The sequence below is a fragment of the Lissotriton vulgaris genome, chromosome 4_1, assembly GCF_964263255.1.
Source record: "Lissotriton vulgaris chromosome 4_1, aLisVul1.2, whole genome shotgun sequence".
In the NCBI taxonomy this organism is placed as follows: Eukaryota; Metazoa; Chordata; class Amphibia; order Caudata; family Salamandridae; genus Lissotriton; species Lissotriton vulgaris.
In genome coordinates, this window is record NC_141691.1 from 746,854,879 (window position 1) to 746,873,991 (window position 19,113).

The 19,113-nt window shown below is 47.6% G+C and overlaps 1 protein-coding gene across 1 annotated transcript in view; it reads right to left on the minus strand.

Moving 5' to 3' along the window:
- Positions 1–19,113, minus strand: part of RIPK1 (receptor interacting serine/threonine kinase 1) — a 231,933-nt gene that overhangs the window by 122,798 nt on the left and 90,022 nt on the right. The window contains exon 2 of the mRNA XM_086965049.1: positions 8,530–8,736. Coding sequence (XP_086821175.1) covers positions 8,530–8,708 — 179 coding nt within the window. The 5' untranslated portion in view covers positions 8,709–8,736. The remainder of the gene's footprint in view (positions 1–8,529; positions 8,737–19,113) is intronic.

Consider the following 19,113-nt stretch of genomic DNA (forward strand, 5'->3'; position numbering starts at 1 on the left):
GCTAGCAGCCATCCATGGCTGCTGCTTGAGAGACTAGCTCCGTAGTCTAGACGGCCTCTCCGTAAATCCGACTAAGTATCCGACTGTTTTGGGATCTCTAAAGGAGAGATCCGACGCCCAGGACCGGGCGGAACGGAAGGCGGCAACTTCTGCGGAAATCCGACGCCGGGTGACAGAGCTCGGACTACGCTCCCTTGAGGCCTGCAGCGGGGCTAAGAGCCGGGACATTTCCTTCTGGTGCGACCCGGCAGGAAGTGGCGCTGACCCGGGGGAGGCTCGCCGGAAGTGCCCGTCTGGGGTCCGAGAAGGCAGCGGATCCCCCCGGAATCCAGTAGGTTTAGTCCGACATTTCTGGGCGGTGGAGCGGAGCGTATGCAGGGAGCAGAGGTGCCGCACAGGTCACGGGAGCCGGACTGCGGGCATAGAGGACCTTAAGGGGAAGCGCGTCCCGGAGGCACAATGGGGCTGAAGAGGGGGGCGGGCGCCACCTTTATCGTGAATGTACAGCAGACCTGGGACTGGCCCGCCGTCCCATTGAATGCCCCGGGAGTGCAGCCTGCGAGACCGAGGGCCTTGGCGGTAGCAAGCTTTGGTCGCCGTCTGCACAGCTGAGTGCCGCAAGGCGAACTCTATACACGCCACAACTGCAGGTCACAACAGAAGCTTGGCGCTGCGGATTACTGATGCGCTGAGGCCCCCCCTGCTGATGACATTGCACCGTCCTTGACTGTGCCCCGCCACGCAGCCGGCGCTTCCATAAGGCGCACAGCGCTCCACACGAAGCAGATGCCATCACAGCACCGGGAGCTCCGGCAGATCCTGCGAACTTATTGGCGCCATAACCCCCTTCCGTAAGTGAAACTGCATGAGCTGTCCGCTCCCCCCCTTTAATAACACTGGTTGGGGACCGCCCTGGATAACTGTAATTGCTCCACTCGCCCAGGAGGATCACTTTAGCAGGCACTGCCGGCACCGCTGCTACCCCATGGACTGATACCTGATGCAGACGCAGTGGATACTGAGTGACCTCCCTTAAAGAAAGTGCACAAAGGACCTTATAGCCGGGTTGGAAAGGCGCAGTACTCCACTGGGGCGATTGGTGTGACCTGGGCTGGACGCACAGAACGGACTCTGCCACTAGCCTGTGGTCGCGGCAACACGTTGGGCACTCCTCACCCTCCAGACCGGCAGGATTGGTCGTGACGGGTCCGGCACTGCGGACCACGTTGGTACAGGACCAAACAGCGAGCGAAGAAGACCACAGCAGCCAGCGGAATGGCGGGCAGGGGCCCCAAGAAGGGTGCGACACAGACCCACATGGATAAATTCACGTATGAAAAGGACGCCTCTTCCCCGGCTGGAAGCAAGACGACAACTGGAAAATCCGCAGACGGAAACGGGGGGGAAAAAGGCGCCGTTCGACGATGTTATGCAGGCGCTGTCGCAAATGCAGGCAACAATAGGCACGATCTCTACCGAAATCACTTTGATTAGGGCGGACTTTCACAAAATGTCAGAAAAGGTCAGCTCCATGGAGGTGGTCACTAAATCTCTGGTGGAAGATGTGTCGGAGCTACAAACAGCTATGGAGCGGTTATCGACAGAAAACAAGACACTGAAGGAAAGGTTGGATGATCAGAAAGGACGCTCGAGGCGGAATAGCATCAGCATAATTGGAATACCAGAATCCGAAGGCACCAGAGCGACAGACCTTTATGTGGAAGACCTAATTAAACGGGAGCTTCAACCCAAAGGCCTATCCACCTTCTACTCTGTGGAAAGAGCTCATCGTGTCCCGGGGGGTCAGCCTAAACAAGGGGCGGCCCCACGGCCTATCATAGCACGCCTATTCAACTTTCGAGACAGAGACGTAATCCTGCAGGCAGCGCGAGTCTCCCCCCCCCCCTGTCAAGGTCCTAAATTCTACGCTGTCCTTCTTCCCGGACTACACGGTGGAGTTCGCGCGCAGAAGGAGGACGTTCACTGATGTGAAGAAAGAACTTAGGAGGAGGGAAATTCCGTACTCTATGCTCTTCCCGGCCAGGCTGCGAATTGAGGCTGACAATAAAACCTGGTTCTTTGACACCCCAGAGATCGCCCAGGACTGGTTGGAGGGCTGCCGACCGGCTGTCAACCCCGCAGACCACACAGGACAAATGGGTCACAGGATACTGACTGACATCAACACTCTCAAGCATCAGGAGGAATGACGGAGAATGGGTCGCTGCCAAGAGGAGATGGACATGCGGAGGACACCGAGGAACAATGAGCACCCGGCAACTGTACAGTAATGTCATCCTATTAGACTGCCTGAAGAACCGCCAATGGACACTGGGCGGAGGTCCTCCAAGGAGGGGGAGAGGGGCCGCCGACTCCGGGGAGTCCTCTACCCCAGCGAGCAAGTATATTGTGTTGGGAATGGGTTAAGCACTCTGCTAAGTTGGGGGGGCGGGCAGTTCAGGGTCCGTGTAGCAGGGGGGGGAGGGGATGCTTTCAGTTTTTTTCACTGTTTGGCTCAGGTAGGTGGGGTGAAGTAAAAAGATAAACGAGCAGATACGCACCCATCACAGCGACAGTGGCTCATGCTGATCACGGGTCTTTCAATACACAAGGGCAATGACACAAAGAGACATGGCACAGAATTCACAGATTGATGCTGGGGCCAGTACCACCACTGCTTCTGATGTCTTGGAATGTTAGAGGGCTGGGGGACAAGATTAAGCGGGGACTGGTTTTGCAAAGCATTCGGAGGTTGGGCCCTGCTTTGGTTCTACTTCAGGAAACACACCTAGTGGGCAAGGCTAGTCAGGCATTAGATAGACGGGGCTACCATATGATAGCACACTCAGCCTTCACCTCGGGTTCGCTCGGAACGGGCATTCTACTGCGGAGGTCGTCCAACTTCATACTACACGCCACTAAAACAGACGATCATGGCCGCTTCGTGGCAGTGCATGGACACTGGGAGGGTAGGCCGGTAAATATAGTCTCAGTGTACATCCCTCCAGCACTCCACACAATTGCCTTTCCAGAGCTAGGGAAATTCCTACTTGAACTGCCGGAGGGCGACCTTCTTATAGGAGGAGACTTTAAGGCAGTGGTACACAACACACATGACAGGCTCCCGACTGGGACAGCGCCCACGGGCCCCTCCAAGCTAAATGACTTTCTGGAGGCGCAAGGGTTGGTGGATGTCTGGCGGCAGCTGCACTCGGGAGAACAGCAATACACGTACTACTCAGCGGTACACAATAGTCTGTCCCGTATTGACTATTTCCTCACCTTGGGGGGAGGCCTTCTTACCATAGACGACATCCAAATTAAACCCAGAGGCATATCTGACCATTCCCCGATTGTGCTGACGTTGTCCTGTTCGGAAAGGGCCCGTAGGAGGGTGTACCCGATTTTCCCGGGCTATTTGCAGATACCGCACATTAGACGGGAATTAAAGAAAACGACTCAGCACTACTTTGCCGAGAATGCAACCTCAGTAACATCACCGGCGATTGTGTGGGAAGCTTATAAAACAGTTTTGAGAGGGCAGGCCATTGCAACCATAACGGGACACAAGCGGACGCAAAAAGACGAACTACTAGAGCTAGAAACACAACTAAACAGGGCAAATCTGGCCCATATGGCTAACCCAACGGTAGACACACTACACTCACTGCAGCTTTCACAGCGGCTCCACAATGACCACCTGAGATGTGGAGTGATCGGAAATATAGAGGAAACGGCGCATAGAGTATACAACATAGGGGATAAAGCAAGCAAGCTCCTGGCATGGCTGGATAAAAAGAGGACAGGTGGCAGACACATTTTACAACTGCAGGGCTCCGATGGAGAACTGCACACACGTCCGTCCGAAATTGTAGAAGCCTTAGCAGATCACTACCATAGGGTCTACACGCCAGATGTCGAAATAACACCAGAGATGGCAACTGTGGCACTTCATATGGTGCCGACCCGAACCCTAACACGAGAGGACGCGGAAGAGTTAGACACCGACTTAACGCCGGAAGAGATACAATTGGCAATCGGTGCACTCCACTTGGGGAAGGCTCTGGGGCCCAATGGGATACCCATTGAATGGTATAAGGTGATGTCAGAGAGGTTAAGTAAGCCACTGCTGGCAATGTATAACGATAGTCTAGAAAGAGGGATTCTGCCCCTCGACCAGAGAATGGCGACAATTGTGGCGATTCCGAAACCAGACAAATCACTTGTAGAATGTACATCATACCGCCCAATATCGCTCATTAACGTAGAGGCAAAAATTTTAGCAAAGCTGTTAGCTAACAGACTGATGCCCCACCTCGCTCATCTAATCCACCCGGATCAGTCCGGGTTCATGCCACACAGGAGCACGGCATTGAATCTTAGAAGGATACACGGAGTGTTGCCGAGCCCCTTTGTTGACCGAACCAGTAGCCATCCTATCATTAGACGCCAGGATGGCGTTTGATATGGTGGAATGGCAATATCTCTTTGCGGTACTAGCGCACATGGGTTTCGGCCCCAAATTTATTTCATGGATACGACTCCTATACGCTAGTCCGGTAGCACATGTAGCAGCGAACGGGCATATCTCCCGTGAGATACCACTGGCTAGAGGGACAAGACAGGGGTGCCCACTCTCCCCTTTGCTATTCGCCTTGGTCCTGGAGCCACTGGCCACCACGATACGGGCTTCCCCGCTCTTAAAGGGCATATGTTGGGGTAATGATTGGGAAGACAGAGTCTCCCTTTATGCTGACGACATGCTCATTTATTTGTCGGATCCGGAAAGGTGTGTACCAATACTCCTAACGCTATGTGATGAACATGGCTGAACATCCGGATACAGTATCAACTGGTCGAAGTCCATCATCTACGACCTAAAAGGTGCCTTACCGACTTTCCCCGCGGATTGCCCACTGAAGGTAGCAGACTCCCCCTTTAAATACCTGGGGATCTTTATCACCCGTGATGACCGGGCCTTTTACGACCTGAATCTAGTAACACTCTTAGATCGCCTGAAGGCTGATGTGAGACATTGGACAGCACTCCCACTGACTATGCTGGAAGGGCGGCGCTGTTCAAAATGATGGCGCTGCCGCGATTCCTCTATGTACTAGAAAATTCACCGGTTCTGGTATCGCCTGACTACTTCCGGAGGGTGACGGCCTAAATCACTGGGTTGGTGTGGGGCAATCGTCCAGCTCGTATAGCAAACCTTAAGCTCGTTCGGGGCTGGTACGATGGCGGGATAGCCCTGCCCGATGTGCAAATGTACTACTGGGCGGCACAACTTAAAGTGATAAACCAGTGGCTCCATGCCCCGCAGGACGACCCGGCTTACCTAGCGGATAGGGCACAGCTGGGCACTCACAGTTTACTAGCCCCGCTATATCATAGAGGTGCTGCGGCAAAACGAATAGGTCCGACCAGACACACAGTGGCGCTGTGGCATAGAGCACAAACTAGATTTAAGTGGGGGGGTGTTATTACCAAACTTACACCCCTGTGGGACACCAAGGCCTTGGGACAACTCAGGCATAGCAAAGGTTTCACAAGGTGGGATGATATAGGAATCTCCACTGTGGGAGACCTATGGACAAAGGAAGGGGTGATACTGTTTGAGCGCCTTCAACAACAATACCACTTGGGCCCTAACGAAACCTACCGCTATGTACAGATAAGACATGCGCTAATGACGGCCATAGAGGTAGGCACGGAGGTACCAGAATCATCTCCGCTGGAAGACCGCCTCTTAACTGACTACATGGAAGCTAGTGCCACTTCCCTGACCTACCGGAAGTTGATAAACAACTTACCGGACCCGCTGTGTAAATTGCGAGAAAAATGGGAGGGTGAACTGGGGACAATGGACGACACAGATTGGAACGCAGAGCTGGCATCCCCCAGGGAAGAGGGTATTTCATCACAATTCAGATTGGTGCAGTTTAAAATATTACACCGAGTTTACTTAACAAGGACCGCGCTACATAAAATGCATAGAGCCGACCACCCATATTGTCTCAGAAACTGTGGGGAGGAGGGTACACTGTTACACACACTTTGGGATTGCCCGGTTATTGTTGACTACTGGCGACAGGTGTTGCGTACCATTTTCCAAACTCTAGAAGTCTCCCTTACCCCCGATCCGCACGTATGTCTGTTGAACGTGTGGGGTCTGAATGATTTGACACGCCAGGGGCAACAATGGGCCACTGTGGGGATGATGGTGGCTAAACGGGATATAGCACAGAAGTGGGGGGCTATGGAAACACCGACTCTGGCTCAGTGGTGCAGAAATATGGACATGCTTCTAGTGATTGAAAGAGCAGTGTATAAAATGAGAGCCAACCCTCGCAAGTGGAATAAGGTGTGGATGCCATGGAATAGTTACCGGGGGGATATATGTGAATCCCTACCGGAGGACAACATTGATAGCTCAGAGGATGAAGAAGACATAGACTAAAGACAGCACGGCGTGGCTGACCAGGCGTACTGTGATTAATGTGGGCTTGTCCGATGAATCAACTCCCTCACCTGTAGAACTCTGGGACTTTTTGGACTTGGGTTGTGAGTATGAGCTATTCTGCCACTGTATTGGATAGGATAGGGGTGTGAGACAAAAAAGGTTGCTTGATACACCTATAGAGACACGAGTTTTGTTCAAGGTTATAAAAAATTAAATATGTAAAAGAAAGACGCACACACATTTTTCAAGCATGTGAAATGGACTTCCTGCAACAATGTTATTGAATGGTTACCGACCGACACTGCCGGGTGGGGAAAATTGTCTACTTATTTTGATAAAGTATTAAAGTAAATGGCAGCCGGCCTCAGGGTTGTAGGCAAAAGCTGTGTATGTGTTGCAAACCCCAATAAACGTCTTTGCCAAAAAAAAAAAAAAAACACCAGAAGATATGCTGGACCCAGAGTATATTTACCCTCCTACATCCTCATTTTGGACTATGGCGGATAATGTAGCACAATACCTGTCTAGCCATCTCAAGAAGCCCCTGGATCAAGAATTCAGGGGTAGACAGAGTCAAATACCCTGTCCTACTTTGGAGGGGAATTTCGCTGCAACACCTGAGATTGATGGCCAATTGGTCACATTCATAATTCGTAAAGGACAATAAGAAGGACATTGACAGGTCCTTGCGGGCTAGCTAGGATAAACTACTGGATGTGGCAGGCGCTCTTACAAAGATCCTGGACAAGGCTGAGGAGGTGGGAGAATACAGTATGTTTATCTGGCCAGTGATCCTATCAGCTTGGGGATACGAGCTGTGATAATTTAAGGGAACATAAACTGTGGCATCTTTACAGAGAGATGTAGTTCCCTTCCAATCAAGGTGAACCCAAAATTGGGTGACCCACTTAGATACCAATAGCATGTTTCTATAACTAAGACTGCACTGAAAGAAAGACTGATATCAACTTGCATACCAGTCACATGAAACCAAAGTAGCAAATGTCCTCACGCTCGACTAAAGCGTTGCTATTATAAAGAAGAAGCATTTGGAGCTCAAATTACTCATTGACAGTTCCACACGTTCCCTGGGCCAAAACGTGTGCCCTCTATGCTGAACTGTTAGTTTGGAAGCTTACCAAACAGTGATTTGAGTATCCATATCCAGAAGAACATTTCTCAGAGTTTGATGTTTAGCTTCCCAAAATGCTTTTATGCTACAGATCAAGAAAGGAATGAACAGATCAATGAAAAATGGGACCTCTTCTATTATCAATACATATCTCTTTTTGGATGTTTGGGGATTACAAGAACCCCTAGGATGGGTCTTGTATATGCCATCAACTTCACCAAATGTGTCTATGTATGTTATACCTGTGGTCCTTTGTATAACAAAGAACTAGCAGTGGAGCAATGGATAGATGACTGCATAGGAAAGCCAAAGTAAGGCTACTGAAGGACTCCAGATGATGCTGGAAGCGGAGATGGCCAGATTAATGATTTTTCCTTTTTTACAGTCCTTTATTTTCAACTTGGTATTGGCCTGGCTTCAAGTGACAATACATTACTTTGGGATTTATCAGGCCATGTGAGTGGTTAAAACCCCGCCCACTCTTATTGAAGAGAATGGTAGCTGGGTGTTCAAAGAACAGAGCCACTCTTGGCAATAACGTCTGCATTTTATTTGAGTGATAGGCAAACTAGGTTGTCGATTTCAACTATCAATGCAAGATTTAATATGTCCAAAGATACTCTGTGAGAAATCACGGTCACCATGAAGAACCTTGAAAGACCAGAACCAATAAACAAACAAAAAAGATAATACTGCAATGGATAAGCACATTCCTCTCCACGTTGGGCACACAAGATTGTGATAGATCATAACGTCAGTCTGTAATTTTACCTTTTCATCTGTTGTGAAAGTTGCCTCCATTATTGAAAGGAACGCCTGTATAATGACAAAGAAGTGCAGACTCACAGTTTCAGGTTACTTTGATGTGCTTTGTCAAAGACACAGACTAACTAGTGATGACTAGCACAAAATGCATCCCTGTGCCACTTACTCTGTGCGCTGAGGTCCAGTGTACACAGTTTTCAGTACAACTAGTCCATGCCTTCTGTGAAAGCAGAGTGATACCATTCCAAAACCACCAGCGTCTAGTTCTTGTTTCTCCAGCAGATCTTCACTGCTCATGCGGATTTCTTCCAGAGAGTCGTTTCTGCTTGGGGCGCACATAGCCATTTTAGGGAGATTTGAAAGACCCTGGAATCTGAAAAAGAACAGAAGTTAGTCACACGTTATCTCGCTCTCGGCTACAGAAAAGAGTGGCACCTGAAATGGTTGCTCTCATCAAAACCGACATTGTCATGAATTGTATCGGGTAGTTTAGTTTGTGAGAGTACCTATCTATTTTACTCTCCAATATTCCTTCCCAAGATGGTGAAACAGAAAATACTAATGCACACCTAAAAGTTCAAGACACCAACAATGCACTCCACATAACGCTCCACATAACTGCATGACATTGTAGAATCTAAGAAGTGGACTTTACACTACCCCCTCTTTATAATCTTAACTTATTTTTAACATTAAGGACACCTTAAAAATATAGTGTTTCTTCCTCTTTCCTATATGAATCAATTCATGTATTTAGGAGTGTTACTGAAGGCAGTATGCATATTATATCTACTTTGGAGTATTTACCTTTATGTGACATTCGTCACTCGCTGCCTTGGGAAGCACTTCCATCGAATGTCCTTTGAACATTTCTGTTTGGAGAAGTGTCTTGAAAAGTAAGTGGTGTAGCTGTACCTTCATGGACAGGTCGAAGTAATTTTCAGAGTTTGGGGCTCTGTACTACCCATGATAAACTACCAAATTAAACCCATTTAAATGAAATGTGACAAAAAAGGAGAATTAAAAATAAATGAGTGGGAAATATTGTATGAATTGATTTAACAGAGGGTCTGATGGAGAAACTAAGTCTTTCCTTTCTAGAGATGGGGAAACGTTATGCAATTTGAGTCAGATGATAAAAAGCGTGCTTTCTTGTAAAAGCATACATAATACAAGAGTGAAAATATATCCCAGAATGGGAGTCGTCTGAACTGTTCCAGTGCACAGTGAAGGGCTATGTAAACATAACACAAACAGAACACAACCAGCAGCAGCATCTCGAGCTAAGCATCTGGTCTCCCTGCGCCTCCCACAAACAAGCAGGTCAATACACAAAAAACAATTTCGTTTCAGCTGTAGGTTTCTGGTAGGATGTGTAGTGAATAAGGCTGCTGAAGGTAGTGAGAGCAATTCACAACCAATTTACTAGAGCAGCGGGATCATTTAAGCGAAAATAGGCCCTGGCATATGTACAAGTGAATTTGGCTGGCAACGGTCAAGGGCCAAGGCACGAAAACAAAAGGTCTTCACCAATCGCGCGCACCCACATGCAGGATTCGATAAAAACTCAGGTGCCAATTGCTGTATAGAAGATCTTTCTCAGTAAGGGTAGGCTGCAGGAAAATAACTATTTCTTTAGCCCATCAGTCTTACCAGTAAACACTGGCTGAAGGACAAACAGCTTCCAAGGGCTGGAATACGATGTGCCCACCTTTCCCTACTCAGTAACCACAATCACCATCCTTGCACATGTGTATATTAGCCTTAAGCAAATAAGAGCTGTGTGCAATCACCCTCATCCTAGGCAAAGGAGTAATATAAATTGTTTAGAGAGATGCTGAATGCCTGTAATGTATAATTATCTTAAGGTGAATATTTCACAATGGAGTCTTTTAAAAGTTTGGGGGGAAAAACTGGGAATTATAGGGGCCAAATTCATGGACGACCAACATGAGTTTATTACTTTTGGGATGGCAAAAACAGAACGAGTGTATGATATAGGGAGTGGCTCCATGAGCCTCAAAGTGAATACAAATTTAGCCTAGCCCTCTATTTTCTAGTTAGATTCATAGGTTGAGAGGCTTGAAAATAATAGAAGGGAACCCATCTTAAAATAATAGAAGGGAACCCATCTTAAAAACAGTTAGCATCCAAGAGCCCCAAGAAAATAGTACGAACATGTCGCCAACTGCACAGAGATTTGAGGACATTTCAAATGCCTTACATCTGAGGCCATCCCTGCAGGTTACATTTTTTTCAAAAGCATCAGGAAAAGGTGTACAAATATTGCTGAACTGAGAAGCCACAGACAAAGGGATCAGATAATTCACTGGATGGCTAAAATACAAGACCTTACGGCAGCAAGACATAAAGTGATGGTTTTCTCAGACTGTCCAGAGAAGCACAAGAGGTAAAGCCAGAAACTTCTAAACTTAAATGAAGAACTGATTATGATATGCTTGAAGGCCCTTCTTTGGCATGTAGCTAGACTTGCAGTAATCCATTAAGAAGACCATATATTGACCCAGACAAAGGCATCATGAGTGCTTCTAGTAAAGATAAAAAATAGAAGTAGAACAATCTGACATTGCAAATAGTTACATGTCCACGCAGCAAGTAAGGGTTCACATGAGCCTCACAGTTATAACAAAACAAAGGCAGAATGATTCACATATTAGTCCAAGTTATATGTTTGAAGTTCGCATAGTGCGAGTGCCCTCTCTTCCCTCCATTCATTCCATCTATCTCTCAAAACTACCTCGCAGTCCCTCACCATAGAGAATGTTGTTAAAAGCTAAATAGTAATAGGATGACAAAAAGATCTCGTACTGATCTATGCATCTGAGGTCATTTATTTATAACATATAATAGTGTTCAATTATGTTTGATCATAAGATTTAAATTGAAATTTGGGGATGTGAGAACTAGGTGGAAAAAAAACACATTTAGCAAATTGTAGAATACAAATAAAGGTGGTGCTGGTCATAGATCCTCAGACAGCGAGAGACCAAATCCAACAGTTGAAAATATAAACACCTAGTTCAGTGATTTGGTTTTCTTACACAGAGAAATTTTGGGGTGGGTGATTCTGTTTGGGAAAATTATTTTGTTCCTCATTGTAAGAAATTGGTTTAGTGGTTGAGAGGGGTGGATCCCTACTCAAGCAGTAACCGCAATCCTTGCGAGGGTGAAATCCCGAACAAACCCCAAATTGACCTGTGTTCAACACTCTGGTAGTTTGACACATAGCATTTATGCTTAACTTAGAGGTAATGTGTAAAGTATTTATGCAGCATTTCAAACAGTAACAAAGTAAAAACCCAACACATGAAAAATCCCACACCAATTAAGACAAATAAAGTACATTTTAATAATCAAGACCAAAATGACAAAAATCTAAATCAGAACAACCGGTGATCTGCAATTTTAAAGATTGAAGTGAAAATAGCGACACAAAGCACCAACTGTGGTATCTGATCGCGCTGTACTGGGACAAAGTTGCAATTTCAGGCCGACCGCGAAAGAGCATGGGCGAGCTACATGGCCCCACTTGTGTCCGCTTGATGAGGAGCTCAGTGTTGAGGATGCGTCGTGCAGCAGAGGCGATGGCGAGGTACGGCCAAGGAGATGCATCATGGTGGTTCTTGGGATCTGAGAAGTGTGATGTCCTTGCATGGAGATGCGTTGCAAAGCGGCGGTTTCCATGGGCTGCAATAGGTGAGGCGCTGTCCAGGCGTGGGGAAGGGTCGTGCTGCTCCGGTTCCCATGGGCAGCGATGGGAAGTCCTTGCATCAAGGAAGTCTACCCGGTGGAGGTGATGCATCAGTTCCAAGGGCAATACGTCGAGCAGTAAGAGTGATGTGCCACAGAGATGTGTCAGTTCTGCCGAATCCACGGATGGGCTGGGATAGCACTTTCAGGCCCACTTCTAAGGGTCTAGGACTGGGGTGGCACCACTTGGGTGGGTAAGACTCACAGATGGCAGAGACCCGCTGCTGTGTTCAAGGTTGTTGGAAACCTGTTTTGTCCCCGAGGCATCTGATCAGGCGGCCATCCAACTATTCCTTTAAGTAACTCTGGGGTCTTGGGTTCACAGTTGCAAGTCTAGTCCTTTTAACCCAGGCAAGAGGTCAGCACAGCAAGGCAGCAATGCTTTCAGGCAGCAGTCCAGTACAGTGGCAGCCCTTTCAGCAGCTCAGCAGTCCTTCTTCCTGATAGTGTCCGTAGGTCCAGAAGTGTACTGAAGAGTCAGGTCCAAGGGTCTAGTATTCATCCCTGATGTTAACCTGGGATTAGAGGAAGCTTCTAGATATTTGCACCCCCAATCACGCATTCCTTTCCTCCCTGTCCTGGTCCCCTCTTGTATGAGGTCACACAACTCCAGTGTCAAAGCCTTTGTGAGAGTGATCATGCAGAACCTTTGTGATGTTCATGTGTAGTAGCAGACAGCTCCTCTTCCTTGTTAACTCACTGTGGTCCATCCTGCCAACCCCTCTCTTCCATTTGTCTGTCTGGGAGCAATACACAAAGACCAACTTCCAGCTACACACTGCCATGTGACCCAGGATCAGGCTGGAGGCACCCAATGGTTAGGACAAGAACATGCCACCTTTCCAAGAGTGGCATTTTCAGAATTGTGAATAAAAATATAACTTTACCCTTAAAGAGGGCTTTTATTTACAATTCTTTAGACACCAAATCTGAACTGTCTACCTGCTCCAAATGGGAAGTAGGCTTCATTGTAGTGAAAAATAAATGTAAGTGTTATTTTTACTACCAGGACATGTAAAACTTAAAAGGACATATCCAACTTTCTAAATACACTGTACCCTGCCCTATGGACTGTGTAGTGGTGACATTTATTAACAAGCATTTGCAATTCAAAAGGTCTCGCATTACTGGTAGTTTGAGGTATTAGCGTTGCAAATAATAATGCAACGCCAATAACTCACACTTTCAGTAATGCAAGACCTAGCGCATTGCAAATGCTTGCGTAGTGAGCCAGGAACCAGCATTGTATGTCTCAGTGCAGTACCACAAACTGCTCCTAGAGGTCCCTAGTGAGCAAGGCACCAGCACTGCATGTCAGGGTGAAGTACCACAAGCTGCTCCTAGAGGTCCCTAGTGAGTAAGGCACTAGCAATGCATATCTAGGTGCAGTACTGCAAGCTGCTCCAAGAAGTCCCTAGTGAGCATCAAACTTTTCGTCACATATGGTACTGCACCCTGCAGAAGATATGGTAAACCCACCCTACACATAATGCATTGCATGCAAGACCGCACCACAAGTACATTCAAATACCTATGTCCATATATACAATAAGTAACTTTGAAATGTGACAAAAGAAATATTATATTAAATCCAGATTAGGTTGTACTTTATGTGGAGCTGATGAAGGGAAATTTATAGAAGCTCTAATATAAACGTGAGATGTGCTAGCGATTAATGTAACCACTGACAACCTAGTTATGACCAAGTGAGTGTCCGGTCTGAAGGCCTTTAACCCCTTTGCCGCGGGGCGAATTCCCCCGCGGTGCGGGGGGAGGGGGCGGCGCCGCGGTACCCGTGACGAGCTCAGCTCGTCACGCTGCACGGTGGCGCTGTGCTCATGACGAGCTGAGCTCGTCATGACCACGCCCGTTTCTTAGAACGCTCAGCAAAGCAGGGGAATTATCCCCGCATGGGAGCGCCGCGGCGGTCAGGACGAGCTCAGCTCGTCATGAGCACAGCGCCACTGTGCCTCATGACGAGCTGAGTTCGTCATGAGCACTCAAGGTGTTAAGAAAATAGTGTCTTGAGGTTGTAATGAAAACCTAGGGTGTAACAAGGTGTGTCCTCATGGGAGGTTACAAGAAGAAACAAAGCGGTACTAAAGAGGGTCTACTAAGCCTAATGACCAATGAAAAGCCAACATTTACAATGGACAGGGACAGGAGCCAATTAAAAAGAAGGGCGGAAAGTAGGCGGAGCTTTATGTCCATATCTTGAATGCTTACAACAAGGGGTGGTGAGGGATAGAGTCTCTGAATTAAGCAGAAAGCTCTCACCCAGTCAAGAGATCAGGGCTAGATCCAACACCGTTTTTTAGCTCACTGCACCATCCCAGTTTCAGAACCTGGCTGTATGCAAATTAGTCTGTTCCTGTCCCAGTGCATGATGGGAACAGGGCAAACCAAACTACAAAAGCCAATTCTTACACTGGGAAGGAAACAAGCTCCCGGGGACCAGTTTCTGGCATTACAGCCGTCTTCGGCCCGGTTTGCTTGAATCCTGATGGTGCAATGAGCAAGGGTCTCACATCTGAGAATACCCTTCCACGCTTAGGGTGGACAAAAATATTTACAACAAGGGGTGGTGAGGGACAGAGTCTCTGAATTAAGCAGAAAGCTCTCACCCAGTCAAGAGATCAGGGCTAGATCCAACACCGTTTTTTAGCTCACTGCACCATCCCAGTTTCAGAACCTGGCTGTATGCAAATTAGTCTGTTCCTGTCCCAGTGCATGATGGGAACAGGGCAAACCAAACTACAAAAGCCAATTCTTACACTGGGAAGGAAACAAGCTCCCGGGGACCGGTTTCTGGCATTACAGCCGTCTTCGGCCCGGTTTGCTTGAATCCTGATGTGCAATGAGCAAGGGTCTCACATCTGAGAATACCCTTCCACGCTTAGGGTGGACAAAAATATTTACAACAAGGGGTGGTGAGGGACAGAGTCTCTGAATTAAGCAGAAAGCTCTCACCCAGTCAAGAGATCAGGGCTAGATCCAACACCGTTTTTTAGCTCACTACACCATCCCAGTTTCAGAACCTGGCTGTATGCAAATTAGTCTGTTCCTGTCCCAGTGCATGATGGGAACAGGGCAAACCAAACTACAAAAGCCAATTCTTACACTGGGAAGGAAACAAGCTACCGGGGACCGGTTTCCTGCATTACAGCCGTCTTCGGCCCGGTTTGCTTGAATCCTGATGGTGCAATGAGCAAGGGTCTCACATCTGAGAATACCCTTCCACGCTTAGGGTGGACAAAAATATTTACAACAAGGGGTGGTGAGGGACAGAGTCTCTGAATTAAGCAGAAAGCTCTCACCCAGTCAAGAGATCAGGGCTAGATCCAACACCGTTTTTTAGCTCACTGCACCATCCCAGTTTCAGAACCTGGCTGTATGCAAATTAGTCTGTTCCTGTCCCAGTGCATGATGGGAACAGGGCAAACCAAACTACAAAAGCCAATTCTTACACTGGGAAGGAAACAAGCTCCCGGGGACCGGTTTCTGGCATTACAGCCGTCTTCGGCCCGGTTTGCTTGAATCCTGATGGTGCAATGAGCAAGGGTCTCACCCCCTTTTCTGAATCGTTTTTGGCCACTATAGGTGTGGCAGGGTATACTCAGACATGAGTCCCTTTCTCACTGCTCCATCAGGATTCAAGCAAGCCGGGCCGGAGACGGCTGAAATGCCAGAAACCGGTCCCCGGTAGCTTGTCTCCTTTCTGGTGAAGAATTGGCTTGGTAAGTTTAGTCTGCCCTGTTCCCATGATGCACTGGGCCAGGGACAGACTGATTTGCATATAGCCAGGTTCTGAGCTGGGATGGGGCAGTGAGATAAATAACGGTGATGGATCAAGCCCTGATCTTTGGACTGGGTAAGAGTGGTCTGCTCAATTCAGACACTCTGTTCATCACCACCCCCTTTTCTGAATCATATCTTGAATGCAGCATGTCTTGAAGAGACAGTGCATGCGCTGCCTAGGTGAGATCTAAGAAAGAGCTTAGTACAGTGGGGATGGGGAGGTCAACACTTAAGGGGTTAAGATTTTTCAATACATGTATTGCGTCATTTATAGAAAACTTCACACCCCTGACAAGGCAGCAAAAATAATTTAATTGCAATTGGGTAACCGGAAATCCTTTTCAATACGAATGGATGATAAGGTCTTGTTTTCCAGTGCTGCCTTTGTGGGAGCAGGGCATGATGTTTGACATGTGCTCCAACCATGTGCCAAAGAACCAGAAGCTGTGTTCAAGCTCAAGGTGGTGCGGAAGTGTTAGAGTAGGCATTGACATGCGAGGCAGTACATACCGAATGTGTTTTTTAGGTCGAGTGAAACTCGGACCTATTATTGTCAAACCAAAAGCTGACTTTTTACGAGCGGTTTTTCCAAAGTTCACGTGAAATCACGTGACCACAAGCTCCTTCGTGCACAAGCTTGCATTTCACCCACAAGCTTCTCCTGCCAGCAGCATTTGCCATCACGGCCGCAGGCAGTGACTTCAAAGGGTTCCGCTGCCCCGCCCCCTGCTTCACGGGCATCTGTTCCCCAGCACCTCCCCTAATTATTCACTGCTGGCCGGCCCATCTAGTTTTGCACGGCTTTCGTTTTCCGCTTGATTGCCTACACAGCCCACCGAGTTCCATGTCTCTTCTTGTTAGGTTTCGCTGCAAAGCATGGCTTTACATCGCTCTCCATCAGAGCCTCCTCTCCGCCCCCTTCCCTGCAGTTTCCCAAAGGCTTCTCCTCCCCTAATTATTCTTGGCCGGCCGCAGGCCGGCCGTACTTTCAGTTTGCTTCTCTTCATCAGTTTATGAATACTCTCTGAACAGACAGTTCAGTCTAACTTGTTTTATATCTGTGTGTCTCTTCCTCTTCACCTCGTCTACTCTTTCATTCTGTTGTGTGTCTCTTCCACTGTTGTGATTTCAGACTGCCTCTCGCTCTCCTGTTTTTTTATATCTGTGTGTCTCTTCCTCCTCACCTCTTTTACTCTTTCATTCTGTCGTGCGTCTCTTCCACTGCTGTGATTTCAGCCTTCTTCTCTGCATCCTCTGTGTTTATGCCCAGTGACTTCTGTTCCTTTCATTTTGTTCTCTTTTCGTCATTTAACGGGCTTCGGCTGTATGGCTTCAGCTTTTGCATCTGTCCCTTCTGCTCTGTTTCCAGTCTGTTTGCGCGTCTCTTCCTCTGTTGTAGTTTCAATAGGGTCCATATAACCCTCGCTGCTCATTTTCGAACTTTTTACCCCTTGTATTGCTGTGTTCTCCTTACAGTGTGTTGCTCTGTCATTTATATCCTCACATCTCTCAGCCTGCTGCTCAGTGTTTTGACAGTTTCTGCTTTAAGTTTCTTTTTCTGCTGCCCTCCATTCAGTCTTTTCACACCCACCTCTCTGCCCCTGTGGTTTTGTCCATTTTGAGCCTCCGGGCCGGACACAGACAGTATCGTCTCTGCCCATTTTCCTCTACAGGGAGAACAGCGAGAACTCCAACAGCCACAACGCCTTATCGTCCTCCATGAACGGCAAAAATAAGACAGTTTTGGGGAGTTCCGATGAGGAAAAGACGCCCCTGGGAACTCCGGAGCACCGGTCCTCGAGCCCGGCCATGATGCTCTCCTCGAACCCTGGTCTGCACCCCCTGCATGGCATGGGACACCCCCAGGGTCTAAGCGCCATCCCCGTGTCCGGACCAGACCCCATGCACCACCACACTTTACAGGACTCCATCTTGAACCCCATGTCCTCCAACCTGGTGGACCTCGGACCCTAATAGGAGCCCCAGGGGGCTCCGGTAATCAGCGAGGAGGGATCCTGATTGGACAGTGGCAGCCTCAGGCTGGCTGGATGAATGGATGGTTTACGGTACGGCAATGAACTGCGGAAGTGGAGTACGTGCAAAGGCAGGTCGGAAGGGTTTACAAGGCTGTTTTTTGGTGGATTCACAACCCAGCATACTTGCTGGGAGCTGCGAACTTCTCTGTAGCCTTGTCACGTTTTTATGTTACATGTACGTTGCCAATATGCCTGAAGCTAAATACACCCAGGCCATACATATTTGGGACACCAGGCGGACAAGGTGTAATAATTCACTCCTATATCGCAGGTATATATTATAAGTTTACAGGACTCGCAGCAGCATGTCGCAGGAGCACCGCGAAAGATACAGCCTCGTCTGTGCCCTGTGCCAGCCGGGTCCGAGCATTTGCCCACTGCTCTCTGGTAGCAACCTGGCACGGTGCAGTCACCTACAGCTGGACGCTCACACGACCCCTCCCCCTCCGAATGCGACCAAGAGCTGCAGAGCGAACCACCGGTCACTAAATGTCTTCTTCTTTGTTTATATTGTGTGAATACATTCTTTGGAAATATTTCTGCTTTTATTTTATAATAAAATATTGAAATAAAATAATACATTACATGGACGTATTTAATGTGACATAGAGCTCGAGGTAAAACGGCAGTTAGTGCGCAGACTCACTAAAAAACTTAACCACACCTTTTTTTTTTTTTTTGCCTTTAGTACACGTGACAAGTCAAGCACATTGAAAGCTGTGTCACAGATGGTGGAACAATTGTGTACACAATGTACCGACATCCGAGATTCAAGGATTCCATAGCTGTATTTTAATGTAGCGCAGACTGTTCAGTGTGTGCGGCATCGAAGCGCTGTGAGTTACATATTTGAGTTACGAGTTACCCAAACTTAACCTTACCGATTTTCTCTAACTTGCAATTCTTCCAATGCAATGCTTGTTGTTTTTAATTTAATGAACCACATATTGATATTGTCTTTAGGAGCATGAACCCTATGTTCACGTATATGTTATAAATATTATGTCTTTTGTTACTACAGTTTAGTGTTATTGTTTTGTCACCAGGGTGTATCGAATATAGCCAATGTAATATTGTAACTGTAAATATCTTTTAACTTGCAGACTACAATATTTCTATACAGATCTGAACTGATAACAGTCCTG